Source organism: Pleurodeles waltl, chromosome 6, assembly GCF_031143425.1.
Source record: "Pleurodeles waltl isolate 20211129_DDA chromosome 6, aPleWal1.hap1.20221129, whole genome shotgun sequence".
Lineage (NCBI taxonomy): Eukaryota > Metazoa > Chordata > Amphibia > Caudata > Salamandridae > Pleurodeles > Pleurodeles waltl.
In genome coordinates this window covers 599,168,205-599,195,210 of record NC_090445.1, presented here as the reverse complement: position 1 = coordinate 599,195,210, position 27,006 = coordinate 599,168,205, and the positions used below count along the sequence as shown (strand labels likewise).

The window sequence follows — 27,006 nt, the reverse complement described above, 5'->3', positions numbered from 1 at the left end:
ACCAACAACTCACCAAGGGCCATATGTATGAACACATTTTCCCATAGACACAGAATGGGTAAAACCCTTTGGTACATCCAGCCCCTAATTCCTTGAGACACACCAAATCCTAGCCCCACCCCAATCCGGATTCAGAAGCAACCACAGCACTGAAACAGCCCTTCTAGCAGCCACTGACGACATCCGCGCCATACTAGACCGTGGAGGCACGGCCACACTCATCCTCCTCAACATCTCTGCTACATTTGACACCGTCTCCCACTCCACCCTCTGCGCCAAACTATACGACTCCGGCATCTGAGATAAAGCACTAGAATGGATCAGGTCCTTCCTCAGTGGAAAAACACAGAGTGTCAGACTACCGCCGTTCACGTCAGAACCCAAAGAAACATTCTGCGGAGTGCCCCAAGTATCATGACTCAGCCCAACGCTTTTCAACATCTACGTGGCCCACTAGTAAAGATCATCAAACAACATGGACAAAACAATATTCCTACACCGACTATACCCAACTGATCCTCTCCCTGTCTGATGATCCTGTGAAGGCCAAGAGAAATTTCAACAACAGGGATGAGAGCAGTCGCCGTCTGGATGGAAGCCAACTACCTAAAACTCAACTTGGACAAGACGGAGATCCTCATTTTTGGCTCCCCCCCTTCTGCCTGGAATGACTCCTGGTGGCCACTGCTCTGGAAAACGCCTCCGCTCCCACAGACCACGCACGTAATCTGGGCATCATCCTGGACTCCTCACTATTCATGACCCACCAAGTCAACGCCGTCTCGTCGGCATGCTTCCACACCCTCTGACTCCTTTGAAAGATTTTCAATTGGATCCCCTCCGACACGAGAAAGACAGTCACCCATGCACTCGTCACTAACACACTGGACTATGGCAGAGTTTCCATATCCTTTTCAAAGTGCTTCAGTTTTTTTTTTACTTACCATGCTCAATTGATGTTCATTGCAGTTACTGGCTTAGCTCTTAACTTAGACCTATTTCGGCCTGTATTTTTTCTCTTTTCTATGATGCATTTCTTGTGGTTAAACAATTTGATTTGGATCTGCTTATTTTGAATTGTGTTCCTAATGTGATATTAGTGATAGACATGGATTGAGTAGAGATCGCCAATATTGTGTCCTGTTTTAATTATCAGCCATATGGAATGACTGACTTGCTTAACAACCTCTGTGCATGCAATACTGTTTTGGTATACTTTGAGCTCATTGCTCTCTCTCTAGTAGCCTGGTTACACTGAGAGGACACTTTGAACCTTCAGCACGTACTTGAACTTGGCTGCCCCTCTGTTTGTCCTGGAATGGACAAGATATGTCTTGATCCTTTGTTGATGGCTGATTAAAGATTGTAACTACTCTAACATGGTTTAACTGCAAAACACCGCCCATCTGGATGACGTGAATTTGGCTCTTGTGTTCTTTGAATTTCAGTTTTATGGCTCCTATTATGCCTTCTTAACTTGCTTTATTTTGAATAGTAGCAGCCAAGAGGGAAAAAGAACTACAAGTCCCAGTAGGCCAAGAGACTATGGCCAATGAGAATAGAACAGTAATTTTACATAACCACCAATCAGGATATACCATAATGTAAAACACTTATCCTGATTGTGAACAGTCCTATTTTCTTTTTTCTTGCAGTCAAGATAAGTAACTATATATTGGGGGTGATTCTCACCTCCGCCGCCCGCCAGAGTTCCCCCCTCCAGAATACCGCACCGCGGTCATTAGACCGCTGCGGGTATTCTGGGTTTTACACCGGGCTGGCGCCAGCCCAGTGTAAAACAACCTTCCCACGAGGACGCCGGCTCCGAATGGAGCCGGCGGAGTGGGAAGGTGCGACGGGTGCAGTGGCACCCGTCGCGAATTTCACTGTCTGCAATGCAGACAGTGAAATTCATTGTGGGGCCCTCTTACGGGGGCCCCTGCAGTGCCCATGCCATTGGCATGGGCACTGCAGGGGCCCCCAGGGGCCCCACGACACCCCATACCGCCATCCTGTTCCTGGCGGGCGAACCGCCAGGAACAGGATGGCGGTATGGGGTGTCTGAATCCCCATGGCGGCGCAGCGAGCTGCGCCGCCATAGAGGATTCAGAAGGGCAGCGGAAAACCGGCGGGAGACCGCCGGTTTTCCACTTCTGACCGCGGCGGTTCAGAATGCCCTGTGGGGCACCGCCAGCCTGTTGGCGGTGCCCCCGTCATTTTAGCCCTGGCGGTCGACGACCGCCAGGGTTAGAATGACCCCCATTGTCTTTTATATATATTTCTTAGCGTGCTTTCTATTGTAATGGTATTGTTGCCTTTCAAAGGCAGCTTCGCTTGCATGTTTAATATCCTTTGACTGGCTGTAGCGAGTTTCATATTCGCGACGTTGGACTCATCTACGCACAAGGTTGGTGTAGTCCAATGATTGCGTTCCTTGAAGTGCATCCTTCTCACTGTTTCCTCACAGTTAGTGTTGAAATTATTATCTTTCCACTGATTTTTGCCCGCAGAGCTTCTCCGTTTAGGCCTACTCATCTCAGAGCATATCAGGATTTCTCTGCTCGTTCCTCAGCTCTCTCGAGTGCCGCCCATGAGGCACGGTCTATCACCTCAGATATTCCTTCCTTAATTCTCCTCAAGTTAGGCCCCTCCTAAGTTGGAAGCATTTACCTGCTTTCATTTTAAAGCAAATTTAATAATTTTCTTGCCAATTATTTTTCCTCATACTTCATAAAGTCATTTTTCCTTACAAATGGAGCAAGAGGAATCAGTTTTTTATTAAGATGAGGGTGATGCATTGCTTTTTCGCAATAATTTGGATGACTTTGTTCAGTCATCAGTACAGCAGGCAGTGGATTTTTAAATTTCAAAAATAAGAAAAAATATTGGAAGCACAGTTATTAATTTAATGTCAAAAAATTTTATGGCCCATTCTGCGGGGGAAAGCAGGAAATGTAAAATTGTTACTACATTAGTGTCTATTGTGCCCAAAGATTCCCTTACCAAAAGGAAAACAAGGTCCAGCATTAAACTCTGTAGCGCCTATGGTTGGTGAGACTTCCTCACATATGATCAAGGACAAAGTTCCGCCAAGGCTTCCGTCTCCAGAGGGTATAAATGATTCCATCCTAGTCAATACCACGACAAAAACTGTAATTTCCAGTATTTAAGAATCAAATGATGATTCCTATTATCTCAATACAGACAATGATAATGACAATGATGAATCAGAGTTTTGACTTGGCCCAAATCTAAGAAAAAGAAGATTTCATCCTCAAAATCTGATCCTCTTGCTTCCACCTACAATTTAGGTTCTCAGGGAAATCCCATGTTCGATCCCACGTTCATACTTCATCCAAACTCCATTAAGTGGTACCCAGCAGAGCATGTGGGGGAATGGATTTCTAGCAGATTGTACCTAATCAAACCAGAGCAAAACTAAATCAGAATTCCCCAGAAATTTTTTACCATTTAACATTACTACTACCTCAGTCATATATCGCAATATGTTAACATTCTTTTCTAAATTTGGATAGAACCCCATGACGAGGGTCGACAAGGCTTGGTCTATATGCCAAGATAAATTACTGGATCTAGTCGATCCGTTATCCCGTATTTTTGATTTAACGGATTCAGCTCAGTTGGACAATTCCTCTAACGATGCCAAAGAGCTGTGCATGTGGATCCAAAGAATGTTCTGTTTCTAAGCAACACAAATTCCTTAATTTATCACACATGAGAGGAGGAAGGGTCTCCTTCTAAAATTGGACCCCAAGTCAGCTAACCTGGCTACATTGTATTCTGGAGTCAAGGCTGATGGTCTCTTGTTTGGGGATTCTTTAAAAAAAGATTTAAGTATATATGTAACCACCTTGGCCGCCATTGATAAAGCCTAACAATCTTTTGCCTATCAGGTTTTTGCCAGGGCCAGCAGAGGAAGGAGCCGCTTTGCTGGCCATGACTCCAGAGGTTAATACTTCAGAGGCTTCTATACCTACAATGTCAAAGACTTCAGACCCCAATTCTATCCCTATCAATCAATCAATCAATCAAAAAATGTGTAGAGCGCGCTACTCACCCGTGAGGGTCTCAAGGTGCTGGGGGGGGGAATAGAAGACAGGGGAGGGCAGGGAGGGACACTGATCGAACAACCATGTCTTGAGGTTCTTTCTGTAGACCAGGAGGTCTTTGGTTTTGCGAAGGTTGGTGGGGAGGAAGTTCCAGGTTTTGGGGGCGAGGTAGAAGAAAGACCTTCCTCCTGTGGTGGTGCGTTGGATGTGGGGGACTGTGGCTAGGGCGAGATCGGCTGATCAGAGGTTGCGTGTGGGAGTGTGGAAGTTGACTCTTTCGTTGAGGTAGGTTGGGCCGGTGTTGTGGAGGGATTTGTGTGCGTGGATGAGGATCTTGAATGTGATTCTCTTGTCTATGGGGAGCCAGTGAAGGGTTTTGAGGTGTGGTGAGATTCGTTCATGGCGGGGGAGGCCGAGGCGTGCGGCTGTGTTCTGGATTCTCTGGAGTTTGCATTTGAGTTTGAGTGTGGTGCCGGCATAGAGGGCATTGCCGAAGTCCAGTCTGCTGCTGATGAGTGCGTGGGTGACTGTCTTTCTGGTTTCTGGGGGAATCCATTTGAAGGATTGTTTTAGAGTGCGGAGTGTGTGGAAGCAGGAGGAGGTTAGAGCATTGACTTGCTGTGTCATGGAGAGGGAGGGGTCAAGGATGATGCTGAGGTTGCGTGCGTGGTTTGCGGGTGTGGGTGCGGGGCCTAGGGTGGTGGGCCACCAGGAGTCATCCCATGTGGTTTTGTTGGGGCCGAAGATGATGATCTCGGTTTTGTTTGAGTTGAGCTTGAGGTGGTTAGTGGTCATCCAGTTTGCGGTGTCGAGGAGAGCAGCGTGTAGGTTGGTTTTGGCAGTGGTAGGGTTGTGGGTGAGGGAGAGGATGAGTGGGTGTCATCTGCATAGGAGAGGATAGTGATTCCGTGTTCTCGGAGGATGTTGGCTAGGGGGATCATGTAGATGTTGAAGAGTGTGGGGCTGAGAGAGGACCCTTGGAGAACTCCGCAGGTGATCTTAGTAGTGTTGGAGTGGAAGGGGGGAAAGCGGACTCTCTGGGTCCGGTCGGTGAGGAAGGAGGTGAGCCAGTCTAAGGCTTTGTGGGGAATTCCTATGTTGTGGAGGCGTGTGCGGAGTGTGTGGTGGCAGACGGTGTCAAAGGGTGTGGAGAGGTCTAGGAGGATGAGTGCGACTGTCTCGCCTTCGTCGACTTTGGTCCTGATGTCGTCAGTGCATGCGATGAGGGCAGTTTCCGTGCTGTGGTTTTTGCGAAACCTGGATTGTGAAGGGTCAAGAGTGTTGTTTGCTTCGAAGAAGAGGGATAGGCGGGCGTTGACTAATTTCTCTGCAACCTTAGCGGGGAAAGAGAGGAGGGAGATGGGCGGTAGTTGGAGAGGATCTCCGGGTCAGCTTGTTTTTTTTTTAGGAGAGCGGTGATTTCTGCGTGCTTCCAGGGATCTGGATAGGTGGCGGAGTTGAAAGAGGAGTTGATTATGTTGTAGAGTATGGGGGCGATGGTTGGGCTAGCTTTGTTGTAGATGCAGTGTGGGCAGAGGGGGATCCCTAGAGGAGTAGGGGTCTCTGAAGCAGAGGCCAAAGGAGCATCCATGCAGCTAATCCTTCAGTTAAGTCCTCCTTCCATGCCTCTTTTAATGGGGGTTGTCTAAAATTATTTTTCCACAGTTGGCAATTCATCACTGCAGATCCCCGGGTGATGAATTCAGTTCAAGGTTCCCCATGCCTTTTCAATCTCAAATCCCGGAACCCCTGCATTTTTCTCAACACATGATAATGTCAGTAACTCAAGAAGTAATTTCCCTCCCTCAGAAGAAGGCTATTCAGGAATCCTGCCTCAATCCACAGGGATTTCTGAGTTCTCTCTTTTTAGTTCAGGAAAAGAACAAAAAGATGAGGCCAGTCATCAACTTCAAGCAATTCAATCAATTTGTAGTCTATCGTTATTTCAAGATGGAGACCATCATCTATCTAAGGGATTCTTTGTTAGAAAGTGATTGGATGGTTCATCTAGATTCACAGGATGCATACCTAACTGTTGGCCAGATGATCTGCCCCTTTCACTAAAAATGCTCTCTGCCAAATTAACTATGTTGTTATGTCTTATTTCCATCAAGCGTATTTCTGATGCCAAGGCTCTAGATATTTCCTCTCGCCACTTTACTCCTACAGGAGTCCTTTTCAATATTCGAAAACGCGCAAAAAGCAGTTTAACTTTTGTGTTTTTATTATGTTTTTCCTGATCATCCCTAATTATGTGTAGGCAATTGTTTGAAAGTGTATGAACAATGAACCAGTAATCTCAGATCATCCTCTGATTCTCAATCCTCAATTCCTTCAAAAAGCCACACTAACCATTCTCTTTTCCTTCCCTGGCTGTGTGGGTTAAATGAGTCATGTCCTTGGCCTCATTAAAAGGCTTTTGGGTGGGTTCTCATCTGGAGGACATTCTGGGGTCTGTTGATTGGTCGAACGATTATACTGTTCAAACCTTTTATTCCAAACCTGTACATACTGCTTCTTCGGTGGTAATAAATGTGCTTTGAACAAGCAAAATAGGAGCCTCCGTGACTTGCCATAAAATCTAGATTTTCCTAGTGTTATGAAGGAAAGTCTTAATTTTATTAAAAACACGAAGATGAATATTATCTCACCACAACATTTTATTGATAATGTTTTTCCCACCCTACACTTACCGGTGCATCAACATCTACAGTCACATGATTTGCCTGCTACATCTTCTGTTTCAATGATTACAGTTGACTCCGCTCTACGTCTTTCCTGGCACCAACTTATCTCTTCAGAGACTCCACCTACTGGACCCCAGTTATTGGATCTTACCCAAGAGATGTTTACCCTGTTGTTGGCTGTCTTATTTATTTTTCTAATTTTACTGTTATTTTATTCCTCCACATGACCCCTCGCATAAGAGGACTGTTCACAGTCAGGATAAGTGTTATAGGTTACCGTGTGTCCTGATTTGTGGTTATGTTAAACTACTGTTCTGTTCCCATTGCCCATTGACTTTTGGCCTACTAGGACTTGTAGTTCTTTCTTCCTCTTGACTGCTGCTACTTAAAATAAAGCAAGTTAAGAAGGCATAATACTCGCCTCCTTGGCTTTAATAAAATAAGGCTTTCCTTCGTAACACTAGGAAAATATGGATTGTATTTTACTATAGATTTTGTCATTTATATGACTTGAAACTAACATCCAGCACTGTTTTTATTGAGATTTGCAGGGTAACATCTTGGACTTTAGCATTCAAAGGTGGCCACTTCTCGAGCTGGTATGGACTGAAAAGAGATTTACCTTAGTCCTTTTTGGATTTTTGGTTTCTGTTTTCACTATCTAGACTGTTTTAAAATAGGGCTGCTTTGGAACGCCAGTACACAAACTTGTGCGAGGTGAGGCAGTTATGCTGCAAATGTTGTCGGAGTATTCTCTGGTGAGTTATTTTGTTTTGGATTCCATGTATTCTTCTTATATTTAGTGGGCAAGCTAGCCTGGATTACCTGACAACAGTTACGGTGGGCCTACATAATAACTTTTAGCAATTTGTTTAGAACTTATTTTGTATTTTATATAAATTATCGACGATGGCAGAAAATGTACCTTAATTTTATGTGAATGATAAATTTGATAGCCCTAATGTGGCACTGAAAGTACCTCTTTATCATAAAACATGTGCATGTACATCTCTGGTCATTTTCGATAGTTGGAAATACTTATTCTGTGCCCATAACATGATAAATCACTGAATGATGACTTATGTCCAAGCTGGTGAATGTGCTTTGGTTTGGCGTTGGTCATGGTTTTCACATTGTGCTCAGCATACAGACATAAAGTATGCTTTGGGTTAATGGTCTTCATGGGCACTCATTTTAATTTTGGTACATGCATAAGTCTCATACAATTATATGTTAGTGAGTGATCCAAGAATAATGGGCATCCCTTTGCTTTACAGCCAACGAGGAGACCAACTTGTTGACTATGATGACTGATTCACGGTACCTTCCAAAACACAATGGTGCTAGCATATACTGAGACAAATTGTGCACTCTTAGAATTTTGGGTTCCTCAGCAATTGTAAATTCCCCCGCTTCTTTCCATGCAGTTTTTCTTGTTTGTTTGTACTGCAATGGATTGCAAATCTGGCAATGGGTTATAATTTACTGACAGCAGAAAGAATGCTTCATCAATAATTATTATATTTAGATTTTATGTATTTACTCTAGCCCTGATGAAGTTGTGAAAACTTGAAATATGACGAAACACATGCTGGCTAGAACTTAAGAAACAGGGATTGACTGGAGTGTGAATAAAGCTCATGAGAAGATGCAATACATTTCCTCTACTCTACGTTGGATTGCTCGGGGATCTCTTGGGAATCTTGGACTTTCTCTAAATGCAAGGTGTTTGTGTGGCTAACGCTCTCTCCTAAAGCACGTGCTGTAATGCTGGGACTTTATGAGATATGTTTTGACTAGACAGTTTTTACTGTGTTTTTTGTGTGTCATCTATCACCCAGCCACCACATATCTCTGCATCATTGCTTACCATTGGTTGGCTTTCCTGTCAAACTGATTGGCCTGCTACATATTCACGGCTCATCTAGTCAATCTTGTGTTTGCCCCTCTCGTGGAGCAAAGCCTCTTTACCATTAGTTTTGATCGGCTGGTTTCCTTGCTTCCACTGTATGCTATTCAAACACCACTTTTTTTCTTTTTGGTTCAGCACTTCACAAGAGTGCATGTGTTTCCAACATGTCTCCCTCATGTGCTTCTCTCCCCCTGCCCTCTGTATTGCTCTCTATCACCTGTGTGCTTCTCCACACATCCCCCATTCTGCACGCACTCTTGTATTCTTTGCCCATTGCTTTCTTGTATATGTGCTTCTTCCCTGTCTGCTCTCCATTGCCCTTACACCCATTGATTTGTCTTCCCACTCCGACCTCTATGTTGCTTCCATACCCCACTGTCCAGATGGCTTCCCCCACCTGCTCCCTCAATCCCTATCACCCATTTCTTCTCCTACCCAGCCCACCCTCCGTGCTACATCTGTCCTGACCACCCTCCGAACTACTTCCCTGGCCAACTTATTCTCTGTTGCCTGTTGCTTCTCTTCCCTAATGCATTGCTCCCTCCAACTGTGTCCTCCATCTGCACACCTCAAATAAATTATTTTTGAAAAAACTGGCTGTGCCAATTTTATTTAGCAATGCTGCACAGCTTCTGGGATATTGTACAGCATGGCTAAAAACATTGACAAAGCCGAAAGGTCTCAATGGTGGTTCCAATTGACTTTGTCAATGCTTGTTTAATAGAGAAAGTACATTTAGCATTATGGTAAGCTGTCAAACCCTTCTGCTTTTTTCCCATTCAAGCACAAGTCAAATTCAATATTTTAAGCCTCTTACACAGGTGCTTGTTCTTAATTGTGGAATGAATGAAGAGTTGCACCACAAACTAACCTGCAGACCTGCCTTCCTAGATGTCAAAGCCCGCGTTTTCAGTGACTGCGCACTGGAATGCCCACGTGCCATTGATCCGACTTTGTAAATATTATTTCAATTTAAGAGACTGTTAAAATTATTTATGTTCTCAAGGCCACCTAATGTTTAAGAATTTGATCTGATTCAAAGTAGAGAGCAAATACATGTAACTTTTGAAAACCCCAAAACAATGAATGAATACATAAGCAATATCTAAAATGTGCAGCAGTAGTTCACGTAGACCTCATTTGACTCATCGTTTCCCTTGCACTAGAGTGAAGAGCACAACTGTAAATCAAGATTACCCTCCACTCTTTTCTGAATTACTTTATTAGATCACATAATATCAACATGTTGCATCAGAAAATGTATTTCCCGGTTTTCTACAGTGTCCTCAAGTTTAGTTATACATCAGGATTGGAAAAGAAGGGGGGAAGCTGCCGGGATGTCTTCTTCTTGGTGTTTGAGCATCAGTCCACTGAAATAAAGAGAAAACAGATGCACATCAATGCTGCTAACTTAACACTTTCACCAGAGCCCTCGGTTGTTTTTCAGGGATCGGAGGAATATTTCATGGGAACTTTTAACCAGAAAGGATCTTGGTTCCCCAAAAGGTTTTGTTCATTTCGTGTCTGTTGACAATCCTCATTTAACAACCTGCTTCAGATTCTTCAATTTGCAGTGTTTGATTACAGCACTGTTGCTTGTTGAAGTTTTCCCTCTCATTTCCTCTCATTCTATACAGGTAAAGCCAAGTGTTTGTAATAGCAGACACGCCCTAACATACCATCCTCTGTATCCACTATTGATCCCTACTGCACTCCAAGATGCAATTCTAAATATTCTACGTTCAGTTTGACCGGTGGAATTGGCAGCCATGTCTGCCCCTGTCCATTTATAGCTCCTATTGAGGGCAGGAAGATAGAACGTCTGACAGATATGGCTGGGCAAGTCTCATCCTGAACTCTATATTATGCATGAAAATCATAGTGATCAATGCCGAATCTAGCCCATGAAACCTAAGCTACCCAAACAAAGAAGTCTACCATTTCACACATTCACAAAAGTTATTTTTGACTTACAATTTTACAGTTTTGACAGTGCCTTGAGATTTCAGTGAAATAGTGGTTTAAAAGAAGAAAAGTAGAAGTCAAATTCTTATTAACAATAATAATATTAAATTGTATTGATACTGTTATTATTATTTCTGATATTGTTATTATTTTTCTTAAGATTATAATGCTATCTCGCAAGACTTTAGCTGCTTACCTATTGTCAGTCAGTTCCATTCTTCCGACTATTTGCTGCTTACCTCTGAATGCTTTTGGCAGTAGTCTCTTTAAACATTTTAATGTAAGATTTTTATATGGCCCAACCAGCCATCATAATATTATTTATATGATCTGGCAAGAAGCCTTTGCTCTATAAGCCTCCATGCATTTTATCAGCTGTTTCACTTCCCCCTGCGGCCCCTAATGCTACCCAGCCCTCTGACTACCACTATTTTTTTCTTGATTGATTACACATTCCCCCCGCTCCACCTATAGCACTAGACATCTGTCTATCACTATATACCTTTCTCCAATGCTAGGGCATGCCAACCCCATGCAGCCTCTACATACCACAGGTCCATGCTCAACCCCTAAAACATCCGTCCTTGCAGAATCTCTAACACTATTCAGTCTTTCACTTGTCACCAGTGCCTTAAAAGCCTACACAGACCCAATATTGCAGGGTCCCCAAAAATACACACCCTCCACCGACATGTATTCACTTCTCAATTTACCACTTCTGCATCCTGCAGTACTCCTAAACTACAAGTGCCTCCACCTATCACCAGTCTATTGTCAAATCGCTACCACTTCCACACTTGCATCACCTGTGAAATTACATTCCACTTACTACTGTTACCTTCTTGGGCTTGCAGCACTACCAGCCTGAATCTCCACTTACACCACTTAATGATGTCCCAACAATCCTTCATCAACCCCCAGGACTTACCCACTGTGTAACACCACAGCACTAAAAACAACTACACCTACAAATGCTTGCCTGACCACTACCAATTCATTTTCACCACTTGTACATATAGATATACCGTTCAATTCTGCAAACACGTTTTAAATGTTGATAAAAATAATGCAATAATGTGCAGAATTAACACTTACGTTTTTTAAAAAAATTGTCCTTTTAAATGCAAAACTTGTAGAAGGCAACCATATTTACACATATTATGCTTGAGCAGCTGAAGCAGCAATTACTGACAAGCTGACCTGGCTTAAGAATGTGAAATGTTATTTTTCCTGACCTTCCCATAGACATATTTTTTATAATGAATAATAGTTGCATAAAATAAAATGTTCTTGTTGAACTCTGTAAATGTTTCTACGTACTCAAAGAACATCATTAACTAATAAATAAGAAACGTGTCTTTTAGTGAGATAAAATAGAAGCTTAATCATGAAGATGCAGTTTTCTAAAGGCAAATGAGTGGTGTGAAAGCTTTTGAGAATAAACTATGTATTTGATACAAATGTTTCAATCAACATTGCGGTGTGTGGACTGTTGTATTCCTGGTGAGAAGACGGAGTGATCCTATTCTCATGAGGGCATCGGAAAGCTGATTGGCTGACTGAAGAAAGAAGAAGCAACATGTTACAATAGCTTAGATTATTATGTTTATAATAGTGAGTGCTTCTAGAGTAGGTTACCTCATTCCATTTACCACTTGCCATATGACCACAGCCATTTCCTTAATCTATGCTGCTCATGCTGAGACACTAATGATTTTCTTGAACCTCTCTTTATGGGAGGTTCTGCTTTGATTACTTATTGAATTTCAGCTGATTTTTAATGCTAAGCTTTATGCTTTTTCATGTCTGTCTAAACAGAACTCCTTATGGGCAACTGAGACTGACACCATTTAACTATCATCATTCTTCTTAGAATAGGGATTCTTTCTTTTATGGAATGTGCTTTATGCAATATATTGATTGCTTGGTTTTGATCACTGACCTAACACTAATGATTGATATTGACGAAATAATAAATGTTTAACCTTACAGCAGCTATCATTATTGACTGAAAATACAACTGACATTGTGATAACAATTTAACTTGATGTGCAGCTACGGTATAATCTCAACTAATGACAAAGATCCATTGGCCCAGAGTAATACAGCGGCAAATTCTCTCCAGATGAATGGTAAAATCCTACTTGTAAACCGATAACTTTATGGAGATCCCCGCTCTAGCAATTCCTACCATTCTATTGTCATTTTAAGTGCTGTGTCACACCCTAACTTAAAGTGTATGTGGCCATATCAGAATAAATCTATTGTACTGTTTTGGATTGTACCGCAGAATTTACAGAAAGCTTCCCACCACTAACTAGTCTTTGAATAGCTCCTATTGTTATTGTGACCACTGAAGGACCCTGATTTACTGTTTCGTAAATAACACAAAATGTAAAAGAGTTTATTAGTAATTGAATTGACCAAGTAGTGAAAGGTGTATAAAAGCAGAAAGAGGGAAGAGTGAAATAAATCAAGAGTGATTCAGATATCGTCATCTACTGCTTGCTTTCATGTGTTTTGTGCCGATTTTGAAAACTGACCACATAAAATCTAGATGTACCATAGAAAACATGTGGTGAAGAAACTGCATTTAGCAAGAGAAAAGTGGTATCTCGAGGCACAAGATAAAAAGTGTGAATAGAACTAAACTGCTTATAGTAAAAAAACACAGAAGGTTTTAAGTGACGATAGATTGCGTGTGAAGTTATATATCGTAGGAAAACAGATAGATGGGGAACCTCCAGTAGCCCGCATCTCTCCCTCCCTCCACATGCCCATCTAGACATGTGAACGAGTTGCCAGAATTATGCAAGGGCAGAAGCATATTGTAGGATATGAGGCTGAAGGCACTGATTTTAATGTGAGCCCTGTCCATCTATCTGCTCCATCTGGTCCGCAGGAGCAACTGTCTGAAATAGATAGTTAGTACCCTCCCCTCCCCCAAATACATTAGGTTTGTGGTTTGACTGAACACTGTGTCCCCAATGAACAAACCATAAACACCTTCATCAACAGTGTGCGACGTAAAACCCATCCTTTTTCTCCAATTTATTAGCAGTATGCCAGCAAGCACCTATCTTTCGTCTCCTGTTGTCAATACGATGCCGCCAAACGAAAAACACACCCCTCAGCACCTTGCCAGCAAATCTATGCCACCAAGAACACATGCCATGACTTTATGTCAAGCTGCAAATGACAAGGAAAGTAGCACTTCTCACTCCTGGTAATGAGTCTGCTGTTGGAAACCCCTGGTCACAAAGTCACATCCGTACCGTTTCGGGGTTCCGGCAGCAGGCCCTGCAGCAGACCTTCCAGAGCCACCCGGTATTTCTCCATCTGCCTGGCACTGAGCCTCATCCCAAATTCCACTGGAGCCTTCAGCTGTGGGAGGTGCAGAAAAAGTAAACAGGGTTCAAGCGGCAGCCTTCAAATAAGAAGGGACTGCATGAAGGACATTGGTAAAGCTTGGGGTGCAGCACAGAAAAACAGAATTACAATATTCACACATAATGGTGCAATCTACCGTTCCTCCGTACATACAGTAGGAAGGTGGCATGAAGGGCACCTTTTATCATTTGGTTGAATCATTATTACTTTGTTCCAATTGATTCATTTTCTTAATTTAGTGTTTTGTTCAGTAATTTCTATGAACAGGTGTCACCGCCAGGGTCTTTCTCTGACTCTATATGTAAGGTTGTAAAAGGAACACAACAGTACTAGAGAAAATGAATTAAAGTGAAAAGCATGGACGATTGCTCCTTGCAAACCCTGGCACTGCCGTTGAGTCCCCTCACTCACATCGGAGGTAGCAAAATAGGTGGGACGGTGACATAACCCTTCAATTCCGTAAATTAAATGAATTCCGCAGTGTAAAATGCACTATTCTGATTAAATAAAATAATGAAATAAAAACTGAAAATTTTAAACAAGGTGTTACCAGTGTTGCTTATTGTGAAAACATGAATAATGACACCTTTGAATGAAATCTTTGCCTCTGTGCTTCGCAGAAGTGATAATGCCTTCTAAATGCACATACATCTAAGGCCCTGATTACAAATTCTGTCGAGGTAAAATGAAATTTATTGCGATTGATAAAATATAACTCCCTTGGGTTGGGACATTTTGGGGTGAAATAAATTGCATCTATTTGATGATTTCGGGTAGTAAAATGAGGATTTTGATTCTTACTGCACAAAAACTTGCACTTTATGGTCAATACTGTACTAATCCCTCCCCTGCTAAATGCCAGCAGATTTGACCTGCTGACATTTGAAGAGATTATTGCACCCAGTAATTAGCACAATTCAGAATTCTGATCCTTGTGCAAACGTGTCTTCACAGGGGTACCTGATCCACTTATAATCCACTTATAATCAGAGCCAAAATGTATTAACAATAAGAAATTATTTAAGCCAGTGCCATTTTCATATTCAGGATATGGTTCATAACAATTACTATAGGTGGAGTTGATTACTATTGCTTTTTAAATCCCTATATTTCTGATGCTCTTTCAAACTCTCATTTCCCATATCTCTAGGATTTATCAATACATTTAATGTTGATGTATGAAATAAGGGAACCACTGTAATTAATTTAGGTTCCCAGTGCTGCTGTGTACTTTGTAGATCTATATCCTCAGCTCAAACAGACTCCTAATTATTTATGTAATACAAAGAGAAATAAATGATGTACCCCTGGTAAATCATGTGACCACCCACATCAATCAAAAAGAGATGGTATATCAAACAAACATTTTTCTGGGTTGTGTTATTATGTTATCATGCAGTTATTGTGGGACTTCACCATTGCAATGTCATCATGGTTTAGGCCATGTGACATAACTCCCTGCAAATGTTCTCAGTCAAAGGTAATTTGATGTAACTTCCTGTGGTGCCATGGAGGTCAAAGGATGTATGATTTTACTTCTCCTACCCCTGACATTTTAATGAATGTACACCCATGTTGAAATGTAAAATCAAGGGGTTCCACTCTCCACAAGGGAGTGTGAAGACTTACCATCTGACAGTAAGAAGACTTTAAATTCCTAACATGGGAATCTGACTGCACAAATAACATTTCTCATCTTCTTATGAATTTCTGCTCTGATTTTAGGTATCTTTAGAAAATACACACAGGGCCCAAACGTATGGCTTTGAAGAACAGTAGTGTGATCTCAAATCAGCTTCCAGTGGTGGATACTCAAATGATAAAGTATTCTGGTCCTAGGTATTGATTGTTCTCATAGGATCCTTAAGTGCTTCATCATGCCGGTCATGAACAAGACAACCAAATCTTGGCCAACATACACGAGTCCTCCTCAAGTTCAACATCAACAGATAACACAGGAAATAATAAGGGTTGAAAATACGAACGTGTACAGGGTCTCCAGCCAGAATCATTAACCTTCCACTTCACCCTCACTGTGCTACACACAAAGCATAGTGCCTGTTCTAAATGTCTGAGGACATTTGACAGACAGTATATTGAACTCATGGAATGCAGCTAGTCTTCTGATTTGTTGAGCAAGTGACAATTTGCTTTCCACAGCGAGATACCAAAGTAATCACAGGTGTATTTGCCATAAAGAATGGCTATATATTTGGATACTGGACAGAAACCTTGTTTGCCAGGGAGTGTCAAAAGCATAGAATGGCCCCATGCTTCCTATCAAGACACTGTATCCCAGCCATGCTCTGACAAGTCTCTGCATTAACAGTGCAGGTTTGGGATTTCTCCAGTTGCACAGCTAGTTTAACCTCTTACCTGGTGAAGTACTAGTCCCTACTTGACATCTTCAGGATCTTGTGTGCACCATTTGCCCTGCCAACTCTCCTCATACTGCACACATTTGCTTGTGAGTTTACTGGGGTCACATTTTTTCCAGTCACAAACATTGGAAATGGAGTATATTGTTGAGTGTGCTAAGCTAAGATTGTGAAATGTATAATATACCAGAGCCCTGATTTTTAAGAAACCCATGTAAATGCCAGTAAGTCACCCTCTGAGGGATCTCAGTGCAACATCTGTGGAAAACAGGCAACATCTGTGGCAAACTGCCATGATGGTCCACACTTTTAACACAGATGCTACTCTTGCACATTTAGAGACACTTTTGGCTATGGAATGAAATGCATAATACTTTGGTGCTGCGCTGTTCTACTGCTGCTGATGATGTGTTGAAGGGAGAAAGAAGTGAGACATGGACCACCGTCATGTTGGTGCAATAGTGAGATCTGAGACCGAGCCTATTATTGTTATTACTGAAGATCGACAACATTTTCTCTTTATAGGAGAAACCCAGGCTGTCAATGCCTTGTCTTGACGCCAGCAGGTTCTTCTAGGAGATGATACATGCTCCACCTGAAGGCTGAGTGGCTACTCTCTGGGTGACTCAATTGCCCATTGACTAATGTATGCACCAAGCAAATATTTCTAGCTATAACATGTGCAGTGACATCTGCATGGAACTAGTCTGATTCTGTTGGTTCCTTTACCCATCATCTCTTCTCACAAATTAGATGCGAGTAAAATTCCACTTTTGAGGTTTTTCTGGAGTTCATATGTTTATACAGTATGTGCAAGAGGCTGACATGAGGCATTTTTCAAAAGAGAATTCACCAACACTGGTGTGTAGCAAGAAGTTCTTTGATGGGGTGTGTTTATACACAGGTGTCTGTGGTACGGTATTAAGCATGGACACTTCTTTCCAATGAGCCCATCTCCCTGTACCCCAGGAAGTTGTCCCTGCAGCAACCTTAAAAACGACTTCACTTCCTTTTGACCTCAGAATAGTTATTCTGTCCAGATGAGGATTGCACAACCATTATTGAGGCTCAACTACATCTATCAGTTTCAGTAGGTGTTTTATTGCAGATGGTATAATTTTCCCATGCTTCTATATAGTTCAACGTCCTAAAAGAAATATAAACCATTTTTAGCTGACTAACGAGAATTTCCAAAAGCCGTAGCACTCCCATGGTGTACAGCCTCCTAGGCATTTGGTGGTGCAGAACAGATGTCCAGCAGCGTTCACAAATATTTTAATTGTATGTGAGTAGCTACATGAGTCTGCTCATTGAAGATCCCAAATGCACCTGTGCTGCTGAAGAAGGATGTCACCCCCAAACACATTAAATGGTTGCACGGTTCAAATTCATATTCAAGTAATGTTTAACACATGTGATAAATTGAACCAATAAGAAGGCAGAGGCTGGGGTAGCTTGAGATCTTGGTGAAATCAGAACTGCTCCCTAAAGTGAGACACAGGAACTGGCACATTGGCTCTGATGTGGCAGTTTCCTGGCGTAGCCCTGTGCCCCCTAACGACACCTTGGTAGCACTGTATTTATAATACAGTGCACCGTGGCACTCGTTAGCCCAACTGTGTCAAAATGTTTGATGCTGTTGTCGCACTTTGCTGGACTAGCGTCAAAAAATTTGAAGCTAGACCAGCAGAGCTCGGGTGGCCCACTGAAAAGAGCCTAGTGTCAGTTCAAAAAATGACGCTAGAATGGCGCAATGAAATCTTTTTGATTTCACTGCACCATTTTTTTCGGCCTCCCAGGGGAGTGATGCCTCCCTTGCATATATTATACCTGGTGCAGGTGTAATGTGGCACAAGGGTTTACAAACTGGTGTAATGGTGACATTGGGCCAGTTTCTAAATACAGCGCGGGGTAGGGGACTCTTTTGGGCTGTTAAAAAAATGACTCTACAGTGCAGCAAGGGGCTTGTAAATGAGCCCCTAAGTGTTATAAACTGACACATGCAGCAATTCATATCATGGTACATGGGGAAGCCTTGGGTTTGGCATGTTTAGAGTGAGTTGGAAGGGTGGCCGGTAGATCTCATTTACCTTGATAATTTCATCTTCCTCCAAATTGTCATAGCTGCTGATATCTGCAAGTTCCCCATCTTCAGATCGCAGTGACTTCTTCATAGCCCTGTTTTTTTCCTTTGCCTGTAAAGATTCATTGTGCAGAGACAGACACAGCTTTGTCAGGACCATCATATGTAAACAAAGAGAATATGCTTAATATGATCATAATACTCAGATGAATATAGTGCCCCTTACTTACACGTTAGACATTCACTTGATCAAAAAAGTTCCCTTTGCTGGTCACATGGGTCCTGATAGAACTGGTATCAGAATCCAACAGACATGACTGCAATACTCCCATACTGGACAAACTCAGTTGGCTTCCAGTCAAAACCAGAAACTTCTTCAAGCTAGGCTCCACAAAGCCATTCAGCATGGAACCCAAATTTACCTGTACCACAAAACCAGGCGAATCATGTCTACTCATAAGCACCAACTCTTTAGGTCTGGAAACCCCTTTATTCAGAAAACCCTGCACAAGATGCCAAACCTTCCCAGGAAGTGCCCCTAAGATATGGAACTCCACCCCACTTGCCATAAGAACAAACTACTCCCACCGCAAACGATTTTCAAGAAAGAAGTCTGCCTTCACCTCGCCAAGCAGTTTATGCTACCTTGATTGAAGAAATCTTTACCTCTTTTCAAGACTATAACCATACTCCGAAAAATCGTCAGGAACACTCAATAGCCCAAACTTTGCCAAATGCCCACTGACAACCAACCAACACCTCAATTGCATTCCCTTGCATGCAACACCTTACTATTGTAAAGCGCTTTAGTGCCCATCCGGGTCTGATTTGTGCTATATGAAACTGAAAATTACCAAATATATAATAATAAGTAAACATGAGCTACGACCATCCCACAGAAAGATAAATTTCCTTTTTGGGGACAAGAGATGTAACTGTCCATAGGGGAAAAGAGAGTGGTCCTTACAGGGCACATACACAACTGATAAGGACCAAACCTTGAGGTAAGTAGCTAGCATTCCTTACTGGGAAGAGGATGGATGAACATTACAATCAGGAGAAGACGGCCTTCCTTGTTCAGCCTGAGAAGTGAAAGTGGGCATCACATCTGAAGAAAAAGAGCCTTTCTTGCTAAGCACATAGGGCAAGTTCACAAAGCTATTTGCACGCCTAGTTCAGTTTGTTATGCAAAAGGCTTGATTTACCTGATTAAATGCACATTTAGTGTTCTCAAAATGTGGATTTGCGCATAAAAAGAGATATAGAGACCCTACTTCATAGGTGAGTAAATGTTCTCAAGAGATGTGGAGAGGACTTTCCAAGGAAGGAAAGCCTTGGAAAGTGAGTACATAAGCAAACAAGATAGCTTGTTGCATGCTTTTCCATAACCCATTCTCACCTAGAATATGGTCACTCCTGTCATGGGCAGGAGTAAATTAAAGTTGAGGATGGGAAGAGAACACCCTCAGAATAGGTGAGGAAATAGGAAAGGTCTTTCTCCATGGAGAAAAGCTGCTTCTGTGGAAAATTCAGAACTATGATTTAAAAGGCAATGGCACTGCTGCTCTGCTGTTATGTGTGCTAAATGTTCAAAATAAATATTTTTACGTGCAAAAATGTTTCGGAATGATTGTACATGGAATTCGCAAAAGAATTGACTGTCACTGGCCTAATCCTGAACTCTTTTGTGAATTACAGACTAATCAGAAATATAGGTCATTAGTTTACAAGCAGGCGGAAAGACAGCATTGCTTGCTAGGTGCAGGAACTAAGATCTTCACAGGCATTTGTTAGCTCTTGTACTGAGTGTGGGGTTGAGAGCATCACACCCAGAGGAGTAGAGAACTCCCTGCTAATCGAGGTATACAAACAGTTGTCGGCCCCAGTGGGTTAATTCTTCTACTGGAGATAGAAGACATGAAGATCCTTTGGAGAACACATTTTATGCTTCTTTTTGGCTGTTGTACACTACGGTGCAAACAGACACCACCTTGAGAAGATGCAGCCCCCTCACAGATGGATGAACAGAAATTTAGAGCCCATGCAGTCTGTCAGCGCCTTGTCTTTAGGGACACCTTAGCTCGAACTTACAAGCCTGATATCACTCATCTTATCCTGCCCCAGTCGTTGTTGAGTTCTGCTACTGACTGCCCTACTACTGGTCCTAATGAAAAGTGGCTGCCATTAATTTACCACCCTGTCTTTGAAGAGAAAAACCCGGATTATTCGCCTTGTCTGATTACCTTCTATGCGAGGTTCACACCGCGGGGTTTGCATGCTGCCCACTTCCACTCCATTTATATTCTGGGGAGGGGGGCTTTAATGGCCCTTCACTGCACCTCCAGATCGCACAGAGTGAAATGTGCGCCCTCTTCGTCATAAGAGGCCAAGTTCACCCCGACACTCTCTCCATTACCTTACCGTGAGTATATGTCAGCTGTTTCGAATAGGATCGTCTCCAGGCCTCATGTGGTACCAGCCGGATCATGGCTCAGAGAGTGGAACTATGATCTGCAGATCACGAGTAGGAATCTAGATAGGCTGATTCGCTCATCCATCCTTCTGAGGCCACTAAACTGACTGCCATAACATTGAGTAATTATAACATCTGTTAACTTATGGCGCCCATAGCTCTAAATAAGTAATTGTTTTATAATAAAATGTAAACCCATTATCGGAACTCTAGCAGAGGCCTCACAGGTACCCTTGCAGAGGCAACTCACCTCCCCTCCTCATTATATTTTCCCCAACCACTCAAACACTCCCTCTATCTCTCTTTATAATGCCGCCCATAGGAGAGTAACTCGTCAACAAGTGGTGTACAATATACAAGATAACTAACAACGCGATACTTGCTACATAAACTCCCGCCCCCCGCTGTTAACACACTCTCTGTGCACAGACCCTAAACCCATTGTTTGCAGACCTGTCCTAGGCGGGTAGCAGGCCGCCCGCTTTTCCTGGTCAGCGCTGGGTCTGGAAGCGCTGTGCTCACCTGCATTCTCCTAGCATCGCTGGGGCTGAAGATTGGGAGGAAGCCCTGGGCCTGCTCGGCCAGCATGACGACCACGTAGGCTGCTAACAGGGCAGCCATCACTTTCTGGGAGACCATGACGACTCTGGAGTGCCGGACAGTAGGACGCTGAGTGTCTGCCCTTCTCTCTTCCCTTCTCCTCTCTCGCTCTGTCTCTATGCCCGTTCTCTGCCAGTGGGTCTCCTCAGCCTTGCTGTGCCTTGCTTCTCTCTCTAGCCCTTTTATACCCGAGGTTCGGTGGGTGATTTATTGCCCCTGTCCTTTGCTAGCTAAGGCCCTCTTCTGCTCCCTCCCTCATAGGTGGCCTGGATACCTGGGGCTCGAGGTAGCTGGGACAGCAGCCCTCGCTTTATTGCATCTAGAGCTCAATCACCACAGAATGTTAAGGGTTATTGGATTCTTCAAAATGGAAATCGTTCATTTAGCAGCATTCAGTGCAGGTGCACGTGCACGCGCTGTTCTTCTCAGTGTGTGCCTGCTATATGCACACACGTAGGCCAGAGGTCGGTCTGTTATGTGCAATGCGAATGCACATGGATTGTACTGTAATATTTATGTAGCGCTTACTGCCCCATGTAATGCGCTGAAGTGCTTGCCTGCATGGGTAGCATGATACATACACCGTGTAGGGTGTTTGGTTGAATGTTTATGGTCTTGGTTTACTCCCACGTAGAACATATTTACATGACGTGTGTGTGAGGACCACCGAGGAGCAGTTATTGGAAACAGTGTTTAGCAGTATTATGGATGAAGTGGTGTGAGAGAGAGGTGCAGTTTTGCAATGTATGTACCTGTGTAATACCCGTGTACATAATTCGTGTCAATATATGTATGTACATGTGCGATCTGCGAATGCTTGCTGTGTGGGAGCAAAAACCCCAGCCCGAAATGTATGCATTTCAAATTTCTTTACTTTCTGCAGTTCTCCTGCACGTCAAGGCAACTCCTCAACATCATTCAGCAAAGTAAACAATCTAAAATGACTCAACAATTGAGATTTTTAGATCAATGGAAAGTTAAAAATAAGTGGTTCATAGTCAATGCTTTGAAAGCTCTCAGATACTGAGTGACGCAGATTATGAAATATCAAAAAATATATTAAGCCTCAAATGAGCAGCAAAGTCAGGCAGCATTGCTAGTAGCATCAATGAAAGCTCAACAGTCTCTGGTTCACTCCCAAAATCAGGGGCTCTCATACATAAATCCTGTAAAGAAAATTAGAGAAACCAGAAAATCATCATGGTGTGAGCAAAGGTATTTTCCTCAGCAAATCAGAACATGACTAAAATACAAGTCATTACCTTAACAGTGAAGCACTATCCCAATTCTGCATGTTATTATTGAATACCCTCTATGCTAATCTCAACTCGAGACGGGCTAACAAATATGAAACATTTGACATGACTTTCAATTGCTGATTGAACCCTTGAGACCACAGCAGAAGGGCTTTGAAAATGTTAAATGTCCTGAAAGCAATGCAATTATAAAGGTAGAAATAAACCATTCCATGTCAGCTTGACTGTGGTCTGCGAAGCCTTTGTGGAGAGGATACGTGCAAGGGTGAACCAGAAGTGAGTGACAGAGGTGGCATCCATCTTGTTTAAGATGCTGTTTCACATTGAAATGTGGCAGAACTAAAACACACTAATAAATCCATTTCTACATTTCGTAGCAAATTTGTTTCAATTGCGAACATATTCATTCAACCAATATATGCAAATTCATAAGTAACAAAACCCAGTAAGTATCATGGTTAATAAACAAAATAGAAAACTCCAAAAACAATCTAACATCTGCAGGCTACAGGCATGGCTCGCAAGTCATGATTTCAAATGTCAACAGGACAAACTAAGCTCCAAGTAAAAATCAGTTCTATATTTAGGTATTTATGCTTAGATATACACAAATATATTACATGTGCAATATTCATGTCTACTTATCAACTTGTAAATTCAAAACCTCTAGGGGCTCTTAAGCACTTATTGTTAATCCTTTATATTTCATGTATTTTGTTGAGATTACTCCAATACTTAAAGTTGTTCTATGTGTGTAGGAGCCCCACTGGTCCTTGGATTCCTTTATTTAATTACTCAAGCACTATCCTAGTACTGGTAAGTGTCTCCCTCTGGATGCACTACTGAAAGTGTACCATTCAGGCGTATTCCATTTCCCACTTGTTCCACACTGTACATTTGATTCCTTCTATAATGTAATGGTGGTTATTCCTGATGTTCATTATTAGTATAATCAAAAAATCTTTATGTGTTCATTGTTTCAAAATGAAGGCTATTGACTTTTAGCATCTTACACAATTCTCCCACTGTATTCTAAAGGGGAAACATCCTGAACAACGAGGTCTAAACGACTACTTGCCTGAACCACTACTGCTAAACAACTAAAAAGTCTCTACAACTATTTACTGAACAACTACTGTCTAAACAACAATTGTGCTTGAATAACAATTACCTGAACAACTAATTTTAAGGTAAGTTTTTCTTTTTCTTTTTTTATGGTTTATTAGTTGCTTAGAATTTTTATATATATATATATACATGTATATATATATATAAATTTAAATATATATACTTTGTTTAGCATATCGCCAACTATCCAACAGGGAGCACAATGAGAAATTACGTGCTAATCCCACTATTGAATATCAGGCCATCTATTGGGATTTGTTGGATACATGGCGTACCAATTGCCTCATTGATCAAGACAAGTATCTTTATTTAAAAGTTGAGTTTCCGAAAATCCCCTGCATTTAGTTTTTACCTAAAATTCACAAAAATAAGAAAAATCCTCCTGGTCGACCAATTGCGAGTATGAACTCCTCCCTCCTTGAGAACACCTCGCGTTATTTGGATATCTTTTTGTATCCTTACGTAACTGAACTGCCCTCTTACTTGCGGGATACAAATGACTTTTTATCCAAAATACACAATATTCCCTGGCAATCCAGTTTTTTATTGGTTACCATGGATGTAACTTCTCTCTATACCTCCATCATGCATGAGTGTGGCATTCAAGCCTGTAGACATTTCTTAGGTGCCCGTAAGATTGAATTTTTTCAACATACTAATATGCTTCTGACCATGTTGAGATTCTGCCTCACCCACAACGTCTTCCTGTTTGATAATGAATATTATCTTCAGAAACAGGGGACAGCTATGGGAGCATCTTTTGATCCCACGTATGCTAACTTGTACATGGCTTGGTCAGATTCTAATAAGGATCAATTGGAACGAGTTGTTCTGTGGGTCAGATACATTGATGACCTCTTTCTCATTTGGGATGGTGATGAATATTCCTTGACACAATATGTTAATATACTTAACAATAATGAGTTCAATATTCAGTTGGATTTAAAATACAGTACCCATACCATTGAATTCTTGGATGTTCAGGTAACTGTCCACAATGAGATTTTTGCAGACAACTATATTTCGTAAACCAACTGCATGCAATTCTATTCTGCATGGAAATAGTGGTCATCCCAAAGCTCTGAAATGGAGCATTCCCTATAGTCAATTCTTACGGGTTCGTAGAATTTTTTCTGATAATGAATGCTTCAACACTGAAATTGCCATCCTGATCCAACATTTTTTAAATAGAGGATACCCTTTGAAGATTCTAAATGATGCCCATCTCAGAGTAATGAACATGTCTAGAGAAAAATTACTCTTTAAATCGGGAGATACAGAGGGAGTTTCCCAAGGAAATAGATCTCCTCCGAGGCTGTTTTTTAAATTTAATCTACAACATTCTGAACTGAATAACACTATACGTAAAAACTGGCATGTTTTGCGACGTGATCCATGTGTCAAAGAGATTGTGGGTGCACATCCTCAGATGACATATCGCAAAACCTGGTCATTAGGAGATATACTTACTAGGAGTCTATTCTGCATTAAGGTTAATCGATCATGGCTATCCAAGAAACGTGTGGGTTTTTGGAAATGTGGTTGCTGCAAATCTTGCAAATATGCTCATAATAAACATTCAGATGTTACATTTGAAGGCAGGGTTTGCGAAATAACAGACTGCATAACCTGTGATACTGAGTATGTTGTATATGTCATAGAATGTGGCTGCCACAAAAAATATGTGGGCAGCACCATTCACAAATTGAAAGTGAGGTTTTTACAACATCTCAGAGCAATCAAGAATCAGGATAGATAGTATCCGTTAGCCAAACATTTCTGGGAAGTCCATGATGGAGACTGTAGCTCTGTGATTTTTTATGGGATAAAAACCATTGCTGTCAATACCAGAGGTGGGAATAGAACAGCAGAGTTAAGACAAATGGAATCTAAGATGATTTTATTATTGGGCTCTGGAAATCCGTGAGGACACAATTTAGATGCTGAACTTTATGTTCATTTGTGAGATTTTCAATTAAATTTGTCTTGGATTTATGTGTAATGGATTCTCTTTCGAGATTGTTTGGCATAGACACTGCACATGAAATTCTAGATATAGACCGGGAGCACTAGAACCTGTTTTTTGCACATAGTTTGTTTTTTAATTGTTTTTTAATTGCTTCTTTGCACATTTATATTAGCACTTTGTACTTCATTAGCATCGTACTTTAATCAGCACTTTATGGCGATTGGCGGTCAGTTTGTGTTTGCTTACAGATTTTCATAAAATTAGTTTTTATTCCATATACAATAACCTCTTGATGGATCAACATGATTAATACCAGCATCTGATGTTCTTTATTGTTATAAGATGATCATTTAGTATGGATACAGTTTTATCTGGAAATAACTGACTCTTAATGATTATATATTTATATATGAATTGGAGATTATTGTGGAGATGAATTTCTGAGAATTGGTACATTTTATTCATGTATTATTTATGAGGATATTAATATTTATTAATCTTTATATAAATATTCCATATGAATGTGTTGAAAATATTTATAGTATTTATTTGAGAATATATTTTTCCTATTTATGAGAAGCATTTATGTTGAAATCGATGATCTCTATAGTAGGGGGGATATACTGTACCATGGTAGACATATATGATCACTTAAATATGATCCTGACTTGGTTACATGGATGTTATTTAGCATTTGGGACCGATGACAATAATGTTACAATATGGCCGCCATGTTTTCCAACAGTGTATTGATGTTGATGAAATCAAAGAAGGACTATATGATTCAAATAGCCTTGTGCAAAAATGTCAGCCAATGTCCAGTTGAAGGCGTTTGCCGAAACGCGTTGACATTTGGCCGAGACAGCGTGTTCTGGAACTACTACTATTACTATTTTTGATTTTTGATCTTTGTATACTCACACATGTTTTTCTAATATATTTTTCAATAAAAGAGTCGACGAATTTCATATAGATCATTTTGGATTTTTTTTACGTTATCTACTACATACAATCTCTGGGATATTGTGCAGCCATTTGGTGATGGAAAAACGTCTCAATATATGTAAGTTGTTTAAAAACCAAAAAGAAAACCTT

At 41.5% G+C, this 27,006-nt stretch overlaps 1 protein-coding gene across 1 annotated transcript; it reads right to left on the bottom strand.

Moving 5' to 3' along the window:
• Window positions 1–9,884: 9,884 nt before the first annotated feature.
• On the bottom strand, window positions 9,885–21,698 carry LOC138301996 (promotilin-like). Its single transcript, XM_069242423.1, has 4 exons — window positions 21,481–21,698; window positions 18,493–18,597; window positions 13,910–14,018; window positions 9,885–10,039 (listed from the first exon to the last, which is right to left on the bottom strand). The coding sequence occupies exons 1-4, from the start codon at window positions 21,595–21,597 to the stop codon at window positions 10,032–10,034; spliced, it is 339 nt and encodes a 112-aa protein (XP_069098524.1). The 5' UTR covers window positions 21,598–21,698; the 3' UTR covers window positions 9,885–10,031.
• Window positions 21,699–27,006: the final 5,308 nt, after the last annotated feature.

Excerpts from the sequence above, each read along its gene's own strand:
- LOC138301996 (XM_069242423.1), bottom strand. The coding sequence starts at position 21,597 with ATGGTCTCCCAGAAAGTGATGGCTGCCCTGTTAGCAGCCTACGTGGTC. Across the intron at positions 18,598-21,480 it reads GCGATGCTAGGAGAATGCAG|GCAAAGGAAAAAAACAGGGC; the intron begins GTGAGCACAGCG and ends GAATCTTTACAG. Across the intron at positions 14,019-18,492 it reads AGGAAGATGAAATTATCAAG|CTGAAGGCTCCAGTGGAATT; the intron begins GTAAATGAGATC and ends CACCTCCCACAG.